At 39.0% G+C, this 22,733-nt stretch overlaps 2 protein-coding genes across 3 annotated transcripts in view; one reads left to right on the forward strand and one right to left on the reverse strand.

Annotated features, from left to right (window-relative positions):
- nudt6 (nudix (nucleoside diphosphate linked moiety X)-type motif 6) overlaps positions 1–22,733 on the forward strand; it is a 232,293-nt gene that overhangs the window by 85,737 nt on the left and 123,823 nt on the right. Inside the window, exons 4-5 of one of the 2 annotated variants that reach the window (XM_078211273.1) lie at positions 4,199–4,253; positions 6,986–7,389. In XM_078211273.1, coding sequence (XP_078067399.1) covers positions 4,199–4,253; positions 6,986–7,389 — 459 coding nt within the window. Of the gene's footprint in view, positions 1–4,198; positions 4,254–6,985; positions 7,390–22,733 lie in introns of those variants that run through there. The other variant, XM_078211281.1, reaches the window with a different exon arrangement.
- The window catches only part of fgf2 (fibroblast growth factor 2), an 86,308-nt gene continuing 73,665 nt past the window's right edge, over positions 10,091–22,733 (reverse strand). The window contains exon 3 of the mRNA XM_078211294.1: positions 10,091–10,344. Coding sequence (XP_078067420.1) covers positions 10,156–10,344 — 189 coding nt within the window. The 3' untranslated portion in view covers positions 10,091–10,155. The remainder of the gene's footprint in view (positions 10,345–22,733) is intronic.

The raw sequence follows: 22,733 nt of genomic DNA on the forward strand, positions 1-22,733 counted from the left end.
GTAGGGTTTCTATGATTCTAACACCAAGTTAAAGTCCAACAGGTTTGTTTGCAATCATGAGCTTTCAGAGCGAGTCTCACCCGATGAAGCAGCAGCGCTCCGAAAGCTCATGATTCCAAATAAAGCTGTTGTACTTTAACCTGTTAATGTTGTGAAACTTCTTATTGCAGTGAAAACACAGTGTGTCAGGATTTATGCCAACGCTCTGAACCTTCCTTCTTGACCCAAAGGACTCCCTGTGATTCTAATGGTTATACTTTCTTTCAATATTACCTCCTCTCCTATCATTCTTCTAGATTCTGTCCTTTCTGAACCTCTGGAGATTATTTGGAAAGGCTTTTCCTTGATTAAAGGATTTGTTGGTACACTCAGTTATCTGTCATTGTAGCAGCATTCCTCACCTGTATGAGCATTGTTCCTTAATATGGAATCTAATATTAATCAGGATACTGTTTTTAAAATCTTCTAATAATTTCCTGTAAGTTCTCGTAGGAGAGATCTCATTCAATGATCAAAATCCACGTGATTCACTTTCTCAAATTCAATGTTGGTCTGGCAGGCCTTTTTCAGGTATTTCTGAATTTTTGGCAGTATGCTTCAGGTACTAACTCACATGCATTTAAAATGGTGCTTTTAGCTTTTTCACTGTACTGCATGGTGGCACAGTGGTTAGCACTGCTGCCTCGCAGCGCTAGTGACCTGGGTTCAATTCCAGCCTTGGGTGACTGTGTGGAGCTTGCATATTCTTCCATGTCTGCACGGGTTTCCTCCCACACTCCAAAGGTATGCAGGTAAGGTGGATTGGCTATGCTAAATTGCACCTTAGTATCAAGGGGATTAGCAGGGTAAATATGTGGAATTATGGGGATAGGCCTGGATAGGATTATTGTTGGTGCATGCTCAATGGGCCGAAAGGCCTCCTTCTGCACTGTAGGGATTCAATGATAATCCACAGAGCATTCCTCTGCTAACACGAAGAAAGTTCATGAGCTTTCTCAAACAATTTGCCATGCAGAAGGGTACTAGACTCACCCACCACCCTTTGCCCTTACACCCTCCATGCCAACTCACCCAGTATCCCACCATGGGGTGGGGCTATGACAGGGGGAGGCAAGGGAGAGATTGGGGATGGTAGAGGGGACATCAAGTTGGCATGCAGGGTCCAGGTTAAACTTCTGAAGTTATCTTTCAAAAGAAGCAATGTTGAGATAAAATAAAAAATTTAAAACATCTATTACAGTCTTCAGTCTGTACAAAAACATTTCCATTCATGAAAACCCATTCAGTGCTTTTAAATCTCTCAAGTACTTAATCCTATATGAAAGCAAACATGTGTACTCAAAGACTTCACTAACCTCTTTAAGTTATCGATCACTCTATGAAGTTACAGTCCTGCACTGTGCTGATAGGTTGCGGAAAGCATTCAAGCAGTCTCCAATTTCTGTTGTCGTGGGAAGTGGGTGTGGGTTGCAAGCCTGCACCCCGTATTCCTGACCTAGCCAGCTCCATTGTGAGGGTAGGAATCTTCTAGCCCACTCATTCCCCATGGAGTCAGGCTAGTTTCTGGATAACCCATGGTTCGTGGCCCCTCAGAAGTCATAAACCATAGTCTGAATGTGGGAAGATAATTTCAGAAAGTTTAACCCAGACCCCACAGGCCAACTTGATGCCCCATCTACCATCCCTAATCTTTCCCCTGTCATAGTTGCAGCCAGAAGTCTCACAACACCAGGTTAAAGTCCAACAGGTTTATTTGGTAGCAAATACCATAAGCTTTCGGAGCACTGCTCCTTCGTCAGATGGAGTGGACATCATGACTAGTCGCAGCCCACAGGCCCCATGGCACTGTCCTAGCACAGTTATTGTGCCCAGTGAGCAGTGCTGGGGTGCCAGATGGGCACTGCCTGGCTATGCTCCCAATCATCCAGGGACTTCAGTGGCCTCCGATTTTCCCCCCCCCCAGCAGCAAAGCCATCATGTCTGGTCTCTTGCTAAGCATGTCATTATTTAAATCAGCTTCGCACCCACAAGCAAAACAATGCCGGTCACTGTGCGTGCAGCGAGAAACCGGGCGCGAACCTGATTTTTTGTTCCACGCGCAACCTTACTGGCTCACCACATCCTATAATCGACATCTCTTCTTCACATAAATATTCAACCATTGATAACTTAGGTCTAAGAAAGACTGACAATAAAGCAATGTCTTCCTTTGTGTGCATTTGTTCAAGCAAACTGATGGAAGTCTGGGCTCTCAGGTAAGCATTATTATGCATCACCACCTCATTCTGCCTTTTAACCAGCCTGCTTTAGCACTCAGCAGCCCCTATCGTGGTGAGCCTGACTACGGCGCACACTCCCTCCCCCAGAATGAATGTCACATCATTTGAGGTGCTTTCTCCTGACAGCTCCTGAAGGCCGATCCCACTTTCCACATGTAACCAGCATTTACATCTATGACAAAATTTGTAAATTTCAGTGTGGAATAAGGGCCTTGCTCCAGCAAAAATAGGGTTTGTTTAAACTTAGCATTGAGGTGAACTTTCCCAACGGAATTCAGGTTTCCCTCACTTGAATCACACCCTGACCCCAATCTCACCATTCCCCTCTGCTGCTGGCAAAACAGGATGTGCTGGAAGTGGGGACAGAATTTCCAGGTCCTGTTTTCCATCCCCCCCCCGGCCATTTTATAAAGGCCCCCACAGACTCCACAAAAATCTCAACATATATTTTCAGATGATCGCACTGGGAGGTAGTATGTCATTCAGAAGTGAGAGAGGGATGAATCTTTGTTGTTTTTGATTGAGGAGATAGTGGTGTTGCTGGTTACTATAAACGTATTCATATTTCATGATGTTCATCTACTTGTAATAAACCCATTAGTATTGTCTACAGGTGATGTGCTCAAGGTAATATATTTGAATAAGCTTGAGATCAGTAATGAAGATTTGTCAGCTTAACCCTCAGTGCTCAGTTGCACAAGTTAAGGCATACTCGGGTGAGTGAAGCATTAACACCCTGCTTATAGGAGTAAGCCCAAATAGAATACAAATATCCAAAAACATCACAACCCCTATAAAAATGAATGGGGTTGTTAATGGTTGTTTGATTGTGTGGTTAAAGTTACAAAGGTGATGAGCATTGTTTGTTTGATTACAGACTGAAAACACATAAGGAGAGTCAACTGGGACAGTAGGTAGTTAGTTAGGAGATAGAGATCTTTAATGCTGCATCCTGCAAATAAACCTGCTTCCAAGGAAAACATCTGCACCATGTTTCATATTTCACCATCTGGCTTATATCCATTTAACTGGACATTTCCTAATACCCAGAATGGTGCTGACGCAAAAAAAAAATTTTGATCATGGTTAAATGCAGGTGCTCCAGACCACCATTGTCTTATATTTTGAACAAAATTTATCCTAATTAAATAACTTTCCTTCCACTTCATAATCATTACAGATTATTTAAAATCACGTTGCATTATTTCCATATTTCAAACCAGTGGTCATAAGATTGGATTGATGGCAAAAATGTGTAAACATTTAGTTATTTTAATATTTTTGCTGGAGAGACTTTATACAAATGCTTACAATCCACAGTTATCTTGAACAGTTATCTTGTTTTAATGTTTTCATTGGATAGACATTGAAATACAAAATATTTTGATCTATTTAAACAGACCAGATAATACAGGACAAACTTTTAAACCAGTGCAGTACAGGACAGTACTACATAATACAAACTTCCATTTCTTGAGTACATCGAAAAGGATTCAAATACATCACACTTCAAAAAGGCCACTACTGAAAATTATAATATAATGCATCAGTATTAATGTAACCTTGCTGCAGCCTGTACAAGTTTTCTAAACATAGCAGCTTGATAATTTTCAAAATCAACTCCTCTATTCTCCCGATTCATTTAAGAACTAGCAGCATTTTCATTTTTTTTAAAATCGCAACACATCTATTCCATTTGTTCCTAGAGCATCAGTAGAATGAATCACTTTCATCATTTCACATACTTTAAAAAAAATGGATGCCACAAAGGCCCAATTGTAGCTGCTTTAATTTAAATCAACAGAAAGCATTACAAAAGCTTTGCTTTTGTTTTAAAACTTCACTTTAAAATAGAGTAATATTGTATCACATTGTTGTAAATTTACTTTTAGTGACTTGCACTTTTATTTATTTTAAAGACACTAAATGCTTGGAAGTTTCCAGGAGGTCTCTCTGATCTTGGTGAGGATATTGGTAAGTATATATAAATAAAGCAGCTTTGGATGTGTTAAGCCAACAACTAATAATACCATCCCACTGTCCTCCTGTACTTTAAATGTTTAAGAGTAAGATGAACATATATTTTCAAATATAGTTTTGTTTCCATTTTGAATTGCTTTGAAGATAACTTTGAATTTGGTATTTGAACTTTGATTGTAGATTTAGCAGTTCCACAGTTAAAAAAGTGTGCTTGAATTCTTATTAATTTAAAACTTAATTCTTAATTTACTAAAACTAAATTATTTAAAACAAAAAATAAAAATAACGCTAGGATGTTGCTAAAAAAAAAAAGAATCGGATTAAGACTTCCCGTATCTCATAAATCTGGTTAGATAAGTGCTAAATATTGAAGAAAGGCAGATTTTGCTGAAACAAATCATTTGATGCTTGGAGGCACTCTAAAGGGTATAAGTCCAAGCTCCACTGTTGGCAAACTACTCCAGTGGAAAAATGTTGATCACTAGTTTAAATGCGTCAATTTTAAATCAACTTTGAAATAGTTTTGATAAGATGGTTTTATGATTTGAATTTACCAGTATGGGAAGAATTACTAATGGGTATCCATACATACATTTGAAATAAAGCTTGACCATTCCATTATAGGATGCCATAAAAACAAGAAATATGTTTACATTTACTTATCTTTCCATTCCTGTCCATTTGCTCTTGGCCGTAATATAATGGATTTTCTGTAGCATTTTCCCCCTTGCACAAAATTACTGTCAGTTTGAAAATACTTGTGGCTTAAGCATAATATCATAAGTTTATATTGAATTGATTGAAATTAAAGCTGTTCAGAAATTTCAGAACTAAAAAATTGTACAAAATACATTACTCTCAATTCCAACTGAAAGATATAATGGTGCTGTCTATCAGTATATTGTTGCATGAAGAATGCTTGGATAATTCCGAAATTTGTTCACATACAGCCTAATTATTCCAGCTGTGCTGTTTTTCATGCCTGAAAATGCTTTCAAACAATTTGGGCATAAAAGCTCAGTGTGTATGCTATATCATCATCAAGCTAAACCTTTTTTTTTACAGATTTACGTCTGTTATATTAAAATAAATATTCACATTGGCAAGGGATTTTTAATGTTACTGTTCAGCAGAGGCCAGTATGCTGTTGCTAGTGGGGATCTACTCAGTTCTTTTGACTTCAGCTGGGACTTTATTGTGCTGAGACAATAAAGTTCTGGATTTGTTTACAATTCTTTGCAAAAATAGTTTTGCTTCTGAAGAATTGGGTTCACCAAATCGGTTTCCTGTGAAGTAACTATTACGAGGGCAGGAAACACAAGTGCAGTGCACTTTAAGATATATTATAAAAATTGAACAGAGTAGCAGGAATTATTGCTAATCTGCTGAAAATTGTTTTAAAATGTGTTTTTAAGAAGAAATACGAAGGGATGATCAAATGGAATAAAATGTTATTGACAAAAATACCACTCTCTCCTATTGAAATTATATTTACTTGCCTTAGTATGTCTTCACAGCAACTGATTATGATTGACCTCAAGTTAAAACATACTTTTGGTGCCTTAATTATGTGCAATTAATGTATCAATTATGTTCCTAAATAAATTTGCCTCGCCCTTTGTCACTCATATTAAACAGCTGCTTAACCTTTTCTGCTTGATTTAAAGTAAACTTTCATTTCCCAAAATATGCATTTAGACAAAATTAGTTTTCTTTCAAATTACAGTATTGTATTAAAATGTTAATATGGCATACTGTGCGTCAGGGAGTGACACTTTATAGAATAAGTGACAGAATGCCCATTGGCCATATATCTCAGCCAACACCAGCGCTTTACACTTTTGTGTAATCTGCCACCCCAATATGCATTTAGTCTACTAATTTAGTTAGAAAACAGAAACTTCATTCCCTGCTACTCTCTGCAGATGAAGCGCTATGATTCAGCAAGCGGCTATAGGCACTGCATGGGTAATGTTCCTAATAAGCAAACAAAAAATATAAATACATATTAAATCAACTATGGGTAATTTACACAAAAAATTAAACCATTTCTATCTGGAACAATTTAAAAGAGAAAAGCGAACAGTGGGTTAATGAAGGTAATAACCAAAGCAAACATGGTGTACAGAAACAATTCATTGCATAATACTGTAGAAATAATCTGTTTCTTTAGACTAGTACTTTGTCTATTCAAGAAGAGTGATACGCAAATGATTTGTTTGCAATACTCAGAATTGTACAAATGTATTTGTACAGTCTTATGAAGTTACAATTAGGTAATTATTTTACAGGACCATGATAGTCTGGGTTACATTCTTTTCAATGATATCCAGTGGTGGTTGAGATTGATAACCAAAACCGAACTAATAGTTTCTCAAGGGGCAAAAAACACAACCCATGCAAGAAGTTGACATATGCCTCAAAAGCTGTAGTGTTAAACGAGATCACATATCCTGAAAATGCAGTCACATGCACTTTGTTGGTCCTTGATAGGAATTCATTGAAATTGAATGAGTCTCCAGGTAGCAGACCAACAAAACTATTCTTGGACAGTGCACACACGAAATGCCATAAAATAGCTTGCACCATATTCATGCTAAATTTGTAGGTCCCAAATGCACTTCTGCAATTCATGCATGAAATATCAAAAAGTTGGTTTTTGCATTTGCCACTTCAGACTTTTATTCCCAGAAGTGTTCAAAATTAAATCTGGATGTTGACTCTAGGAGAAACTGCTGCTCGAGAAGTATTTGAAGAGACGGGAATAAAATCCAAATTTATATCACTTCTGAGCATCAGGCAGCAACATAACCATCCAGGAGCCTTTGGGAAGTCAGACATGTACATTGTTTGTCGTTTGAAAGCTGTCTCATTTGACATCAATTTTTGCCAAGAAGAATGCTTGCGGTGTGAGTGGATGGATCTGGAGGAGCTGACCAGGAGCGAACACACAACATTTATAACCAACAGGATAGCCAAGCTGTTGTTCTATGGATACAGGGAAGGCTTTGACAAAATTGATATAAATATGAGAGAATTTCCCGCAGTTTATACAGGCCTTTTCTACAAACTCTATCACAAAGAATTACCAGAGAAATACGAGAAGCTGAAAACAAATGGAATCAAATAGGTTATGAATGAAAAATAGCTGTTATAAAGGTAATACAATTGTTTCTAGTTGTCAAACAACTTTTACAAATTACATAATTGTTGATGTTTAATGGGTAAAATGCTATCTTTGTTCAGTGTTGAAAAGTACGTTTTTGCAACATTTTTATTCAAATGCATAAAGGCCAGGCTTCTCAATACATCGCTTCAATTCCAAAAAATGACAACAGATTCCCTTAGGTTTATAGTCCAAAACTTCAATGTTGAATTAAAGATGCATATAAATGCCTCATGACCGCTATAAATGGCTGCTTTTTCTCCCCTTTCTTCAAATTGTGTATCTGCAGAGGAACCTGCTGCATATTTTCACCTTCTTCTCAATTTATAACTTTACAAAACAGTACAGAAAAAGTACTTAACAACAAGCATGATTGTATTTTCAGATTATGTTTTGCTGTATCAAACAACTTATTTTTTAATAATGTTTTTAACAGAGTAAAATGTCCCAAGGCATTTGCGCATAAACATATCAATTTGACAACAAATAACATAGAGAGCTAGGTTTCAGAACTATCTTAAGAGGAAAAGAGATAGGTAGGAAGCAGAGCGGTTTAGGGGAGGGACTCCAGGGTTGAGGATCTGGGCAGCTGAAGATATGGGATAAGGGAAACAGGAAACATAGGAATTAGGAGCAGAAGTAGACAGCCCTTCGAGCCTGGTCCGCCATTTAATCAGCTGATCTTTCCCTGGTCTCAAATCCATCTCTCCACTTGTACTCGTATCCCTCTTTCCCCCTTTTTTATTAGAAGTATATCCATCTCCCTTTTGAATGCATACAAGACCAGAATGGGAGGAGTGAAGAGCTCTCAAGAGTGTTTTGGACTTAGGAGTACTACAGCGTTGGGGGAGGGGGGTGAGGCAAGGAAGATAATTTGAACTCATGATGTGGCTGGACTGGGAGGCAATGTACATCAGTGAACTGAGGGATAATAGCTGAAGAGGACTTGGTGTGAGTTAGGATGCAGGCAGCAGGGTTTTGCACTGACAGAGATTTTAATTGGTATAAGATGGAAAGTTATCCAGAAAAGCGTTGGAATAGTTGCATTTGGAAGTATAAGCATAGATGAGGGTTTCAGCAGGTGAGCTAATACAGGGACGGCAACAGGTAATATTGAGGTGGAAAAGGCAGTCATGGTGACAGAGAGGATATGTGGTTGGTAGCTCAGCTTAGAGGCAAATGGGACAAATAGCAAGGTTGCAAACAGTCTGGTTCATGCAGAATGTCCAATTTATGATAATAAAAGAGATAGGAAGAAGAGTCAAAAATAACCACCTCAGTAGATTCACTTCAGATCCATCTCATTATAATGTGTAGGTTGGAAGGGGAGGGGTCTGGGGAGAAAGAAAGATGTGGAGATGCCGGCGTTGGACTGGGGTAAACACAGTAAGAAGTTTAACAACACCAGATTAAAGTCCAACAGGTTTATTTGGTAGCAAAAGCCACACAAGCTTTCGGAGCTTTCGAAAGCTCCGAAAGCTTGTGTGGCTTTTGCTACCAAATAAACCTGTTGGACTTTAACCTGGTGTTGTTAAACTTCTTACTGAGAAAGAAAGAGACAGGCTTAAAAGTGTAACAGGCCTTCATTAGAGACTGTACTTGTGACAGTGCTGCTGTGTTTGTTTTCCAATCAATGCTGCATTTTATGTGGGGGTTAACTTTTGAACTTGTCAGTCAGAAACACAGTCTGGAACATTTGCCAGTTATATAAACTGTCCCCTCACTGTAACAAATGTTTATTAAAGCAAAGTTACTGTGTTGTGTGTTAAAGTTTTGTAACAGAAAGCACATAATCCTGTAAGGTTCATTAGTTGTATGCCACACTACTTTTAGTAATTTTAATGGTTACATCGATACTTATTGATCAAGTCCTTAGCCATGAAGGATTGAGGTCCAACATAATGTACAAATATTCATTTGTCATCTACACTGCTTGTAACTTTTGTTTGGTCTCTTTCATTCATTCCAACCAACAATTCAGAAAAGCCTCTATTTTTTGCAGTCCTCAAAGTGAAAGACAAAATGAAAAATTTGCTAGTAACTCAAAAGGAAAGTAAAACAGCATCCCTAAACTGAACACAAGAACATTTCCCCCACATCTTTTGGATAATTATCAATACACCCTGCAGGTTAAATATTTAGAACTTGCACATACCACATGAAACAACGAACCAATGAATTATTGAAGTTTAGATTTTTAAAAATTGAAATATTTTAATCTGGCAGTAGGGAACTTGAAACATCTACATTGCTGATTCTATCCATATACCTACTTCCAGATCAAATGGTTTCAAGGAATCACATATAAAATTTGACAGCGGCTTTAGTGTAAGTAACCCTTTGAATCACTTGATAAGTAAATACTGTATCACAGCATCAACTTTACCTCTAAGTCAAAATAATTGCATTATACGGTTGAGCTAAAATTAACTAATGATTCATCACAAACCAGTATATTGGATTATATACAGGACACTTTTAAATTGGTGCTTAACTTTGCATGATTTGAAGAAACAAAGATGTGATAATATTTTACTGAAATCACATTTTGTATAGCGTGATATTGCACAGCTGATTTACTGCAGTTTGTAAAACCGCCAAAACAACTTGACAGCATGGCGACAAGATACTGTGTATACTGGTGCCTTTCACAGAAATAAAACAGTTATGGTAATTTTGTGTTTATGCAATCATTTTTAAATAAAACAGGGGGCGGCTGGAAGCAGACGACTATGAGCACTTTGCAGACATCGGCAGAAACAGAATTGCTTTCTGTCCTGGTCCAGTTTTTGGTCCGGGTTTGTACTGTCCAGTTCTTTTGAGAGCAACATACCAACTTTCATATTTCTTTGAACGATATGTATTGTAGTTATTTGGCTCCAACCTTTCGTGGAAGAAACATTCGTCTGTTGGCAATTTCTGAAACAGTTAGAAAAGCAAAATGATAAGTTTTTCCTTGGAAACAATGGGAGGAGGTTTGTTACCCGTTTCTCCAATATTTAAAAAATCTTATCTATTCCCACTTTCCGTTGTCACATTTTACATAGATGTTTATAATGAGAAAGAATTCATGTGCACAGTACATGGAACATGCCCAAGTAAACTTATTTTCCTGTAATTGAGTTGTGAAGCTGTGGAATTCACTTCTAGAGTTAGTGGCCAAGGCAGAAAATGTGACTACATTTAAAGTTAGGTTGGGTAGGTGAATGAAGGAAAGGAGATGGTGGAAAATGGGAACAAAATGGGTAAATTAAATCAGGACTTTTGCTTACGTGGGGCAAAAATGCTGACACATTTAGGATGACTGACTTGTTTCCATGTTTTGCCTTCTACGTAATATCAGTTGTAGATACTCAAGCCTGTATCACAGATAGACCCTCAAGTTACTATCAATTCTATTTCACAAATTTCTACTCGTTTTGCTACTTAATTATGAATAATTTTAAAGTATTACATAAGAACAGAGACAATATATGACTTTAAAAAGGGGACTGAATTATATCTTCATATCCTGCGACAATTATCCCCCACCTAATTCTTTTTCACTTGAAGTCACTTTTGGTGTAGACTCCTCTGTGCAACATGGGAGGTCAAAGTCTTTAACAACTTTGCAAATTGCAAGCATTTTCTACTCCCAGATGTTGCTTTTTGTAACTTGTGTCAGTATTACAGAAAGTTAACATTTACAATGGGATCCTTTATGTAAAGATTTACAAAAACATTGTATTATGGCAGGCAAAAGCAAGACAGAAAGCAAAGGAAGTCCAGATTAAACTGCATTTATTTCAATGCAAGAGGCCTGACGGGCAAGGCAGATGAACTCAGGCCATTGATGGGTAATTATTGCAATTACTGAAACATGGCTAAGGGAGGGACAGGACTGGCAGCTCAATGTTCCAGGGTACAGATGCTATAGGAAAGATAGAACAGGAGGTAAGAGAGGAGGGGGAGTTGCACTTTTGATTAGGGAAAAAAATCACGGCAGTACTGAGAGGGGTTATATCCGAGGGTTCGGCCACTGAGTCTATATGGGTAGAATTGAGAAATAAGGAGGGGGAAATCACTTTGATAGGATTGTACTATCGGCCCCCAAAGAGTCAGCAGGAAATTGAGGAGCAAATATGTAAGGATATTACAGATAGCTCCAAGAAAAATAGGGTAGTAATAGTAGGGGATTTTAACTTTCCCAACATTGACTGGGACAGCCATAGTATTAGAGGGTTGGATGGAGAGAAATTTGTAGAGTGTATTCAGGAGGAATTTCTCTTTCAGTAAGTGGATGGCCCGACTAGAGAGGGGGCAAAACTTGACCTTTTGGAAGGGCAGGTGACAGAAGTGTTAGTGAGGGATCACTTTGGGACCAGTAACCATAATTCTATTAGTTTTAAGATAGATATGAAGAATGATAGGTCTGGCCCAAAAGTTAAAATTCTAAATTGGGGCAAGGCCAATTTTGATGGTATCAGGCAGGAACTTTCAAAAGTTAATTAGGGGAGTCTGTGGGAAGGCAAAGGGATGTCTGGTAAGTGGGAGGCTTTCAAAAGTGTGTTAACCAGGATTCAGGGTAAGCACATTCCTTTTGTGAAGGGCAAGGCTGGTAGAATTAGGGAACGCTGGATGGCTCGGGATATTGAGGCCCTATTCAAGAAGAAGGAGGAGGCACATGACATGCATAGGCAGCTGGGATCAAGTGAATCCCTTGAAGAGTATAGGAGGTGTAGGAGTAGAGTTAAGAGAGAAATCAGGAGGGCAAAAAGGGGACACGAGATTGTTTTGGCAGATAAGGGAAAGGAGAATCCAAAGAGCTTTTACAAATACATAAAGGGCAAAAGAGTAACAAGGGAGAGAGTAGGGTCTCTTAAGGATCAACAAGGTCATCTATGTGCGGATCCACAAAAGATGGGTGAGATCCTAAATGAATATTTCTCATCAGTATTTACTGTTGAGAAAAGCATGGATGTTAGGGAACTTGGGGAAATAAATAGTGATGTCTTGAGGAGTGGACATATTACAGAGAAAGAGATGCTGGAAGTCTTAAAGCACATCACGGTGGATAAATCCCCGGGACCTGATGAAGTGTATCCCAGGACATTGTGGGAGGCTAGGGAGGAAATTGAGGGTCCCCTAGTAAAGATATTTGAATCATCGATAGTCACAGGTGAGGTGCCTGATGATTGGAGGGTGGCAAATGTTGTGCCTTTGTTTAAAAAAGGCTGCAGCGAAAAACCTGGGAACTACAGGCCAGTGAACCTCACATCTGTGGTGGGTAAGTTGTTGGAAGGTATTTTGAGATACAGGATATACAGGCTTTTAGAGACACAAGGACTGATTATAGGGACAGTCAACATGGCTTTGAGAGTGGAAAATTGTGTCTCACAAATTTGATTGAGTTTTTTGAAGGGGTAACCAAGAAGGTAGATGGGGTCGGTGCAGTTGATGTTGTCTACATGGAATTTAGCAAGGCCTTTAACAATGGTAGGTGTTGCATAAGGTTAAATCTCACGGGATCCAGGGCGAGTTATTTAAATGGATACAAAATTGGCTTCTTAACAGAAGCCAGAGGGTAGCTGTAGAGGGTTGCTTTTCAAACTAGATGCCTGTGACCAGCGGTGTGCCTCAGGGATCAGTGTTGGGTCCACTGTTATTTGTCATTTATATTAATGATTTGGATGAGAATATAGGAGGCATGGTTAGTAAGTTTGCAGATGACACCAAGATTGGTGGCATAGTGGACAGTGAAGAAAGTTATCTCCGATTGCAACGGGATCTTGATCAATTGGGCCAGTGGGCTGACGAATGGCAGATGGAGTTTAATTTAGAAAAATGCGAGGCGATGCATTTTGGTAGATTGAACCAGGGCAGGACTTACTCAGTTAATGGTAGGGCGTTGGGGAGAGTTACAGAACAAAGAGATCTGGGGTACAGGTTCATAGTTCCTTGAAAGTGGAGTCACAAGTGGACAGAGTGGTGAAGAAGGCATTCAGCATGCTTGGTTTCATTGGTCAGAACATTGAATACAGGAGTTGGGACATCTTGTTTGAAGTTGTACAAGACATTGGTAAGGCCACACTTGGAATACTGTGTACAGTTCTGCTCACCCTATTATAGAAAAGATATTATTAAACTAGAAAGAGTGCAGAAAAGATTTACTAGGATGCTACCGGGACTTGATGGTTTTGAGTTATAAGGAAGGCTGGATAGACTGGGACTTTTTTCTCTGGAGCGTAGAAGGCTGAGGGGTGATCTTATAGATGTCTATAAAATAGAGGGACATAGATCAGCTAGATAGTCAACATCTTTTCCCAAAGGTAGGGGAGTCTAAAACTAGAGGACATAGGTTTAAGGTGAGAGGGGAGAGATACAAAAGTATCCAGAGGGGCAATTTTTTCACACAGAGGGTGGCGAGTGTCTGGAACAAGCTGCCAGAGATAGTAGTGGAGGCAGGTACAATTTTGTCTTTTAAAAAGCATTTAGACAGTTACATGGGTATAGAGGGCAAATGTAGGCAATTGGGATTAGCTTAGGGGTTTAAAAAAAAAAGGGCGGCATGGACAAGTTGGACTCTGAGAAAACTCTATATAAAACTTTCCCTCTAGTTTCATGAACCAAGTCACTCAAAATGCTTTCCGAATATAACTTTGCCACTTCCTCCATAAATGAAGTTTCTAATATCCAAAATAAGGTTTTTGATTGATTTATTTTTAAAAATTAAGCACACATTCCACAATAACATAATAAAAAGTCGCTTTATAATACAGAACTTGGAATATTGCTGAAAAGAGAGACGTGTTACTGAAGCTTTACGTTTTGCACTCATCAGGACAAACACAAGAATGCCAAATTTCAATTGATCACAAATATTTAAACTACAGGAAAAAAGGCTGCTGATTGACTTGACTTGCCAACCATTGTCGTGATCATTTGAAAGTTGGCCCTCTTGCATTTTTCCTGATGAGTGCCAGACAAAAATCTTCAGCAGCATGTCTCTCGTTTCAGCAAATGTATTTTTTATTTCTGTGTTAACACTTAATTGTTTAGTACCTTCAAAATCTTAACTAAATGGTTTTGTCAACTTGAAGATCTCATTCCTCCCAAAAGTCTTAACTTTTAGAATTTGATTTTTTTTTTAAAAACAGAGGACAGTAATTCTAGAGCTAAAGGCAAATCTGGTCTCAGCACATTAAGCACACTTTACAAGGATACGTCAATAACGGCCAGAATTCTCCAACCTTGCCCACAGTTGGGATTCTCTGGTCCTGTTACAGTGAATTGGGTTTTGGCTGAGCTCCATATAGCAGAAAAATCAGAGAATAGATTTTCAAAAGTTTTGCAATAACTGCATGCACAAAAGTAATGGTGATGTTGAATAAAGAAAATCTATTTCAAATCATGTCCAGAAATAAGATTCAGATCCATTTGTTCCACCTATATATGCATGGTGTAAAATTTTTAAATAAGTAACTCCATGTGTTTACACTTTACGTCCTATATTTTCAGGTGTCAAACTCTGGACACAACAAGTTTCCTGCAGTAAAATGTACTTCTATTCTTACTGAATGGCAGTAGACAAAAGTTGAACATTAGGGAGATTTTCTAAATTACTGAAATAGTTCACCTAGACAGTTGGCAGATTCTTCTTAACCAGAAGGTGTACAAGTGATGATTTTAATCTAGAGGATTATAGCAACATTGCTGTTCTGGAAACATTTTCTTTAAATTTATTCTACACTTCATAACAACATCAACAAACAGAAATAACCACCCAAATGTTTAAAATGAGAAAATAAAACCGCTTCAGTGCAGATGGATGTGGAGTTTACAATCTGCAAATATTTCCATTAAGAACCTCATTTAAGAAAATAAAACCAAGTTAATTCTTTAGCGTTCTGCTGGATTTTACTTCAAATATAACTGTTTCAAGTATAACCTGCCGCAAATGTACAGGAATGATCTGCATTTAAATGCACTTTTCATTCCAGAAACTTGAATGGAATTAACTCAGAACTATGTATTGTTGACCCATCATGTTTCATTATTTGTAATACTTTTAATATGTCAATCAGTACAAATCTACTCCAGATAATTTGATTTGAATCTGCAACCGTCCAGATAAAGTTTTGAAATGAATCTGAAAATCCTGTCTATGAATCCCAATATCATACCATGTTTTGTATCCTATGATACAAAATTCTATGATGGTGTGACCCATACTCAGGTCGCTGAAATGAAGCTAGAGGCTTCAGTATATTTGTTGCTGTCACGAAAGAGGTACTGCAAAGGCGCCTGAGGACTGTCGAAAGTAAGAAGAATCCTGAGTCTAGAAAATTCCAAGAAAATCTGGAAAAAAAACTTGAAAAGCTGAAAGACTGCAGGTGATGCTGTTTCCCTATTACAAGTTCCAACACATTCCTCACTTACCCTCCTCCATATTACTCTGGTTACCCCTCCTGAAGATAATGATTTATGCTAGGATGCAGCTGCACTGCTACTAGCAACAAGGGGCACTCTGCCAAATGGTCCTTCATTATGTCAGTGTGAAACATATGAGGTCTAGCCTTCCAGTTGGCTGCAGAGTTATGGATGTGTGACAGAACAGAAATACACCTCTGAACCCAGATGACTGTGCAGGATTAAGTGTATTGAGTAATTCTGCTAGGCTGTCGAAGCGCCTCAAAGACCTGCCAGGGGTGGCCTTAGTGCTGCCCATGAAGAACCCAAAATAAAACTAAAATAAAATGTGAAAAGCATTCACATTTGAATGATCAATTGTTTTGCAACCAGTTAGATGGGAGTCCTGACTTTTAAAACATTTCAGTAATCTCTCCACTAGCCTTAGCAGCTCTGGATACCAGGACAAATAGTCATTATACTCAGTACTGCTAAAGGTATAATTAATAGGAAATACATTGGGACAGGTTTTGCTGCCCAAATAGGAAGGCTAATGATGCTCATCATAACTTATACATAAATGGCACAGCAAATGGAGGAACAGATGTGGAGTTAAATATAAACATCCAAACATTGTCTGAGCTGCAGCATTTTGCAGTTCACATACAAAATACAGTTCGTCTTCTCACAAAGCTGTCCGTCTCATCATTGAAACCCATTGAATATCATACAGTTATCATGTTTACGTGGTAGATATGAACTAAAACTGCTGCAGATATTTAGGACTAGTTTTCAGTAGTGCAAATAGCCCTTAAATTAAATATTTGTTCATTACTGTCAATCTATCTGTCTGGCACTGAACTTTAACCTCTGTAATTGTGGAACCTCATTCCAATCACTGTCACTTCTTCCTCTTAATCCAATCTTTATTACCTGCTCTCAATTTCTTTTTCTGTACTGATTTGATATTGAATTCAGCTTTTTTAGCTCACTCTCCTTCTCAGTCCTTCCATTGGGCATTTCTCAATCCTTAAAACTTACTGGTTCAAGGAGATATGTGATTTGCCTTGTTTAACTGGATCCTGGATGACCTATTTCTCTTGCTGTGCCATGATCAGCTCACGATTCCAGTAGCTTCATAGGCAAAATGCTTTTGAGCTCAAGGATGTATGTATAAGTTTGACTAGCAGCAGATACCATTAAATGTGAAACATATGAGACCTAGCCTTCCAGTTGGCTGCAGAGTTATGGATATTCATTGTATCCCTCTCTCATACCCTTTTATTAACTCATAGGAAAGAGGGACAGGGAAATTGCACAATTATACATTCAACACCAACAAGAAAAGAAACAAGCTTATGCACATCTCCACAAAGCACAGATAAAGCATTCCAAAATAAGTATCTGGATGCAAAAATCAAACTCACATGATGCACTGTAAAAGAGATATATTGACAACAGCAATTCTGCACCTCTTTACACGTTACTTTTTAAATCTTACAAGTTGCCCTTGGTCAGAAAAAAATCTAATTCAATAATATCAGTACTGCAGCTGTAAAAACAAATTAGCAACCCGAATTTCTCATGCAGAAATACCTCACATTCTGGAGGGTGAAAGGAGAGGTATTGCCCCTCTTTGACTATCATCTGAAATTCATATAATGGTGGGGAGGCACTAGTGCTCATTTCCCTCTGTCACAAAGAGATTGGTGGGATGATCCTCCACCAAAACTTCCACCAATTCCATCTCTCTGGAGGACAAACTGAAGCATTAATCAGGTGGATATGCAATACAGAAGCACAAGTTGAGCCCACAAAATGTTTCCTATAGAAATCCACTGCAATTTGAAAACCAGAAATACAGATTGTGCCTACATTTACAAAAGAATCTTCTTTCATCTTCAATGGTACCATTTGAATAGTCCTAACTGCTCCCTCCACAGGCAGACATTGAAGAAACACCATCATAACTCCTTAAATTAATTTTAATTTTAGAAAAGTCTGTATCTTAAGAGTCATTTTTAGCCAAGTACACCATGCCAGCACAAGAGCCTTTCACTCTCGTATTCTGGTGAGGTGCTGTTTCTTTTCCAGGTGATGTCAACGTCTAAGGAGTCCTCCACTGCAAGATTATTCTTGGCCTTTTCCTCTTCCATTTGGCTGTCATACCAAATCTTGGCATTCTTTTCTGAAGTCTGGCATTCTGAGCACATGACCTAGCTAACTGAAGCAGTTTGTTAAGTTGGCTGGCCCACTCTATCTGCTCTCTTTTCTTTCTTCTGTTTGCACGTTACTTGGCCTGTCCAGCAATCCCAGGTACCTTGAAGACTGGAAGAACTCATCAAGGCTCTTTAGGCAGCATCTTGCAAACCCACAACCTCTAATTCCCAATAGGACAAGGGCAGCAGGTGCATGGGAATTCCAATTCCTTCAAGTTCCTTACCATCCCAACTTCGATCCCAACTGCATCACCACTGGGCCAATTTCCTGGAACTCCTTTTTTAGCAGCATTGTGGGAGCACCTTTACCTTGTGACCGCAGTGGTTCAAGAAGGTCTTCTACCACCTTCTCAACAGATGATAGTGATTGTTAATAAATACCAGCCCTGCCAGCAACCACCACAAACTGAATGAAAATTCAAAAATATTTGATAGCCGAGTTTCTTCTCTAACCTTAGTTGCCAGGTTTCAGAATCATATTGTGTGGATCAAACACATTCATTATAGCAAAATGTTCATCAATTAAGATTTCTTCAGATGTTATCCAGTATGTTAAAAACACTAACTGCTTTGCCAACTTTAACTAACAACTGATCCACAATTAACATTGCATCATACTGTAGTTCCTGGATAGATGAAGTGGCCCACAGTCCTGTTGTATCGCTGCTCAGAGATACAACATGACTATTACCTGCTCCACATGATGCTGATCTTTGTTCCCTTTAGTACAGGTTGCTGTACAATTTTGTTAATATAGCCTTTTCTTTGCATGTGCAATTTTCCTGCCAATTGTGCTATATCATCTGGAAAATGTTTGTTTTCTCCTCTGCTTCAGTCCACATTGTTCTTTTTACTCACACATATACTTCTAGTGCAACTAGCTATATCCCTGAAGGAAAGAAATGGCTTCTTTTGTTAAATGATTGGAGTGGCTGTTACTTATGGATCTGTGGATAGCTACACTTCCAAGATACAGTAGTGAAGCGAGTGCGCAGAAGGAACTACAACCTTCTTCACAATTTCAGTCATTATCCTTGTTCCATGGGTCAGCTTGAGTACAAGCAATATTTGTGTTTGTCCCATGCCACAAATACACTGTATTCCTGTTTGTTTCCCAGGTGGATGTTCATTTCTTTTTCAACCAATATCTTGACAAGTGTCAAAGAAAGAAAATAGTGAAAATGTTGGGTTGGAAGAAAGCACTTCAGGCAAAACCCCATCTAAAACTATAAGCATGAAAGAGTGAATACTGTTGTCTTTTGCCATCAGGCCTCTGTATAGTACTGCGAGAGGTTATAGAGAATGGAAGATGGAGGCTGGCCAGGAGAGAATTGGAATAGTCAAGTCTGGAGATAACAAAAGTATGAAATGAGGATTTGAGTTGCAGTTGTGCTGAGGCAGAAGAGGCTTTGGGTAGCAGTGTAGCAGGATGGGTATTAGAGCAAATTTTGTAGTCAAATGTGAAATGTCCCAATTTAAAATTGGATAGTGGGTTATAGAACCCACAATCCAATTTTACTATGGAGTAAAATATTATATCCACAGTAAATATTTATCATTTTCCAAACAATTTCAACATCACTATCCAGTAAAGCAACTTCAGATGAAGGTTGAAGGACATGAATTGAATAGACTACCAGATGAAACCTTTTTTTAAAAACATACAACCAAGATTTGGCATTTATTAGCGAAGCGAAGGATCCAGTGTAACATTACCTACAAAATTAACTAGATTTCCTAACTCAGTTTCTTACTAATCAATTCGCAGTTCATCTCACATCAATCCTCTGTTGTGGTTTTAAAAAAAAACAGGAATATAAAAGGGTACATTCATACTCATACTAATTTGAAGTCTGCTGGTAAAATTCTGGCAAGAATTTGCAGCCAGACTTGCAAGTTTAAAACCAGTTCTTCAAAATGCCATTTTAATTCCGCTCATAAGTACTGCTACCATACTTTTCATATTACTGAACTATAGGCATTTGGTTTGGATTTAAAGCAAAGCCACAAGCTGAAATGAAAGATACAGAGGGGGCAATTGACCACGATCTTACCAGCACATGGTCAATCGGTGTGAGCTGGTAAGATCGGGCGAGGGGCGAAAAATTGGATTTGCGCCCAGTTTTTGTCTCTCGAGGTGGCACTGATTTGCCGTCACCCTGGCACTGCCCACCGGGAATAACCCTTTGTGTATGTTTATCATGACATAACCTCAGGAAGCAAGGGAGAGAGGGCACGTGCGCAGGAGAGGGGGCTTGGGGAGAGCGCAGGGGCGAGAGAATGGGCGTGCACAAGAGAGAGGGTGAGCGAGAGAGAGAGAGAGAGAGGGCAAGTGCAAGAGAGACTGAATCCAAAGAAAAAAAAACAAAAATACAAAGATGCTGTAGGATGAGGTGGAACTTAAAGAATAAAATTGCAGTTGGGACAGAATGGAAGAAAATAATTGACAAAGCAGCAAAACTAATATTCTTAATCATACGTTTTGAAATGAATTAATTTATTATTGTCACATATATTGGGATACAGTGAAAAGTATTGTTTCTTGCCTGCTATAGAGACAAAGCATACCATTCATAGAGCACATAGGGAAGAAAGGAGAGAGTGAAAATGTAGTGTTACAGTCATAGCTAGGGTGTAAGAAAGATCAACGTAATACAAGGTCGGCCCATTCAAAAGTCTGATGGCAGCAGGGAAGGATCTGTTCTCGAGTCGGTTGGTATGAATTTTCAGAATTCTGCATCTTTTTCCCGACAGAAGAAGATGGAAGAGAATTTAACCGGGGTGTGTGGGGTCCTTGATTATACTGGCTGCTTTCCTGAGGTAGGGCAAGTGTAGACAGAGACAATGGATCAGAGGCTCGTTTGCATGATGGACTGGGCTGTGTTCACAACTCTTTGCAGTTTCTTGCAGTCTGGGTCAGAGCAGGAGCCATACCAAGCTGTGATACATCTGGAAAGGATGTGTTCTGTGGTGCATCTATAAAAATTGGGGAGAGTCATAGTGGCCATGCCAAATTTCCCTAGCCTTCTGAGAAGGTAGAAGCATTGGTGGTCTTAACAATAGCATCGGAACCAGGACAGATTGGTGACCTGAACACCTAGAAACTTGAATCTCTCGACTATCTCCACTTCATCACCTTTGATGTAGACAGAGGCATGTCCTCCACTACATTTCCTGAAGTCATTGACTATCATTTTACTGACATTGATGGAGAGACTGTCATCGCACCATTTCACCAGATTCACTACCTCCTTCTTGTACTCCGTCTCATCATTGTTTGAGATCCAACCCACCACAGTGGTGTCATCAGCAGAATTGAAAATGGAGCGGAATTTCGCTACACAGTCATAAGTGTATAAAGTATATAGTAAGGGGCTGAGGACACAGCCATGCGGGCATCTGTATTGAGGATAATCGTGTAGAAGGTGTCTTTACTAATCCAAGCTGATTGCAGTACGTGGATTAGGAAGTCTAGGATCAATTTGCAGAGGGAGGAGTCAAGCCCTAGGCCATGGAGTTTAGAGTGGCATTTTGTTGGGATAATGGTGTTGAAGACTGAACTGTAGTCAATAAAAAGAAGTCTGACATAAAAGTGTCCTTGTCGTCCAGGTGTTTCAGGGTTGAGTGTATGGTGTCTGCTATGGACCTGTTGGGACGATAGTGAACTGTAGCGGATCCAGACAATCTGGGCGACGGGAGTTGATGTGTGCCATGACTAACCTTTTGAAGGACTTCATATGTACTCATGCTGAAGGAAACTTGGAAGGAAATAACAGAAGTACCAACTTAAAAAAGTTCCATCGAAGAAGGGTAGTGTGAGGAGCAATAGCTAACAACTAATGTTGCTTCTATATATACAAAAAAAGGGAGATAAGATGCAATGAATAAAATAAAACTCAACATGGTTTTTTTATTAGGTGAAAAGGTTTATTGTACTTCATGCTGATGAAATACAGCTGGTTTCCTGACTCCTTTGCAGGGCCTCCTCCCTTCAGAATACTATTCTGGTATGCTCCTATACTGTGTAGAAGATACTTCAGTTAAAAGATAGATCATCTCCCTTGTAATGTCTTCATTCCTTGAAAGATATAGATCCTATACACAAATTAGATGTAAAGCAAACTTGGTTATGATGGATTCACACACTCAAAAAAATATGTTTTTCCTATCGGCAATGCCATTTGTAACATCCCTTTCCAGTTTTGTATCAGGCCTCAGGACCTGCATAATCATCTATCTTCAGGGTCCTTTGTAGTGGAACGGTGCTGATCAGTGAACATTGCAGTTTTTGTCGTCAATAGACATTCACCATACAGTACATGCGGACACCAGAGTACTATCAAACAGATGGTGAGGTCCTGTGGAATGTTTGTTGCACCAGCCGTCAGGTCGGAACTGTCAACAGACAATCTTGTACATCAAAGTGGGCGGCGTGGTGGCACAGTGGTTAGCATTGCTGCTTCACAGCGCCAGAGAGCCAGGTTAATTCCAGCCTCGGGTGATTGTGTGGAGTTCACACATTCTTCCTGTGGTTTTCCTCCAGGTGCTCTGGTTTCCTCTCAGTCCGAAGGTGTGCAGGTTAGATGGATTGGCCATGCTAAATTGTCCCTTAGTGTCAGGGGGATTAGCAGAGTAAATACGGGGTTACAGGGATAGGACCTGGGAGAGATTGTTGTCAGTGCAGGCTTGGTGGGCCGAATA

This window comes from Mustelus asterias, chromosome 1 (assembly GCF_964213995.1).
Source record: "Mustelus asterias chromosome 1, sMusAst1.hap1.1, whole genome shotgun sequence".
In the NCBI taxonomy this organism is placed as follows: Eukaryota; Metazoa; Chordata; class Chondrichthyes; order Carcharhiniformes; family Triakidae; genus Mustelus; species Mustelus asterias.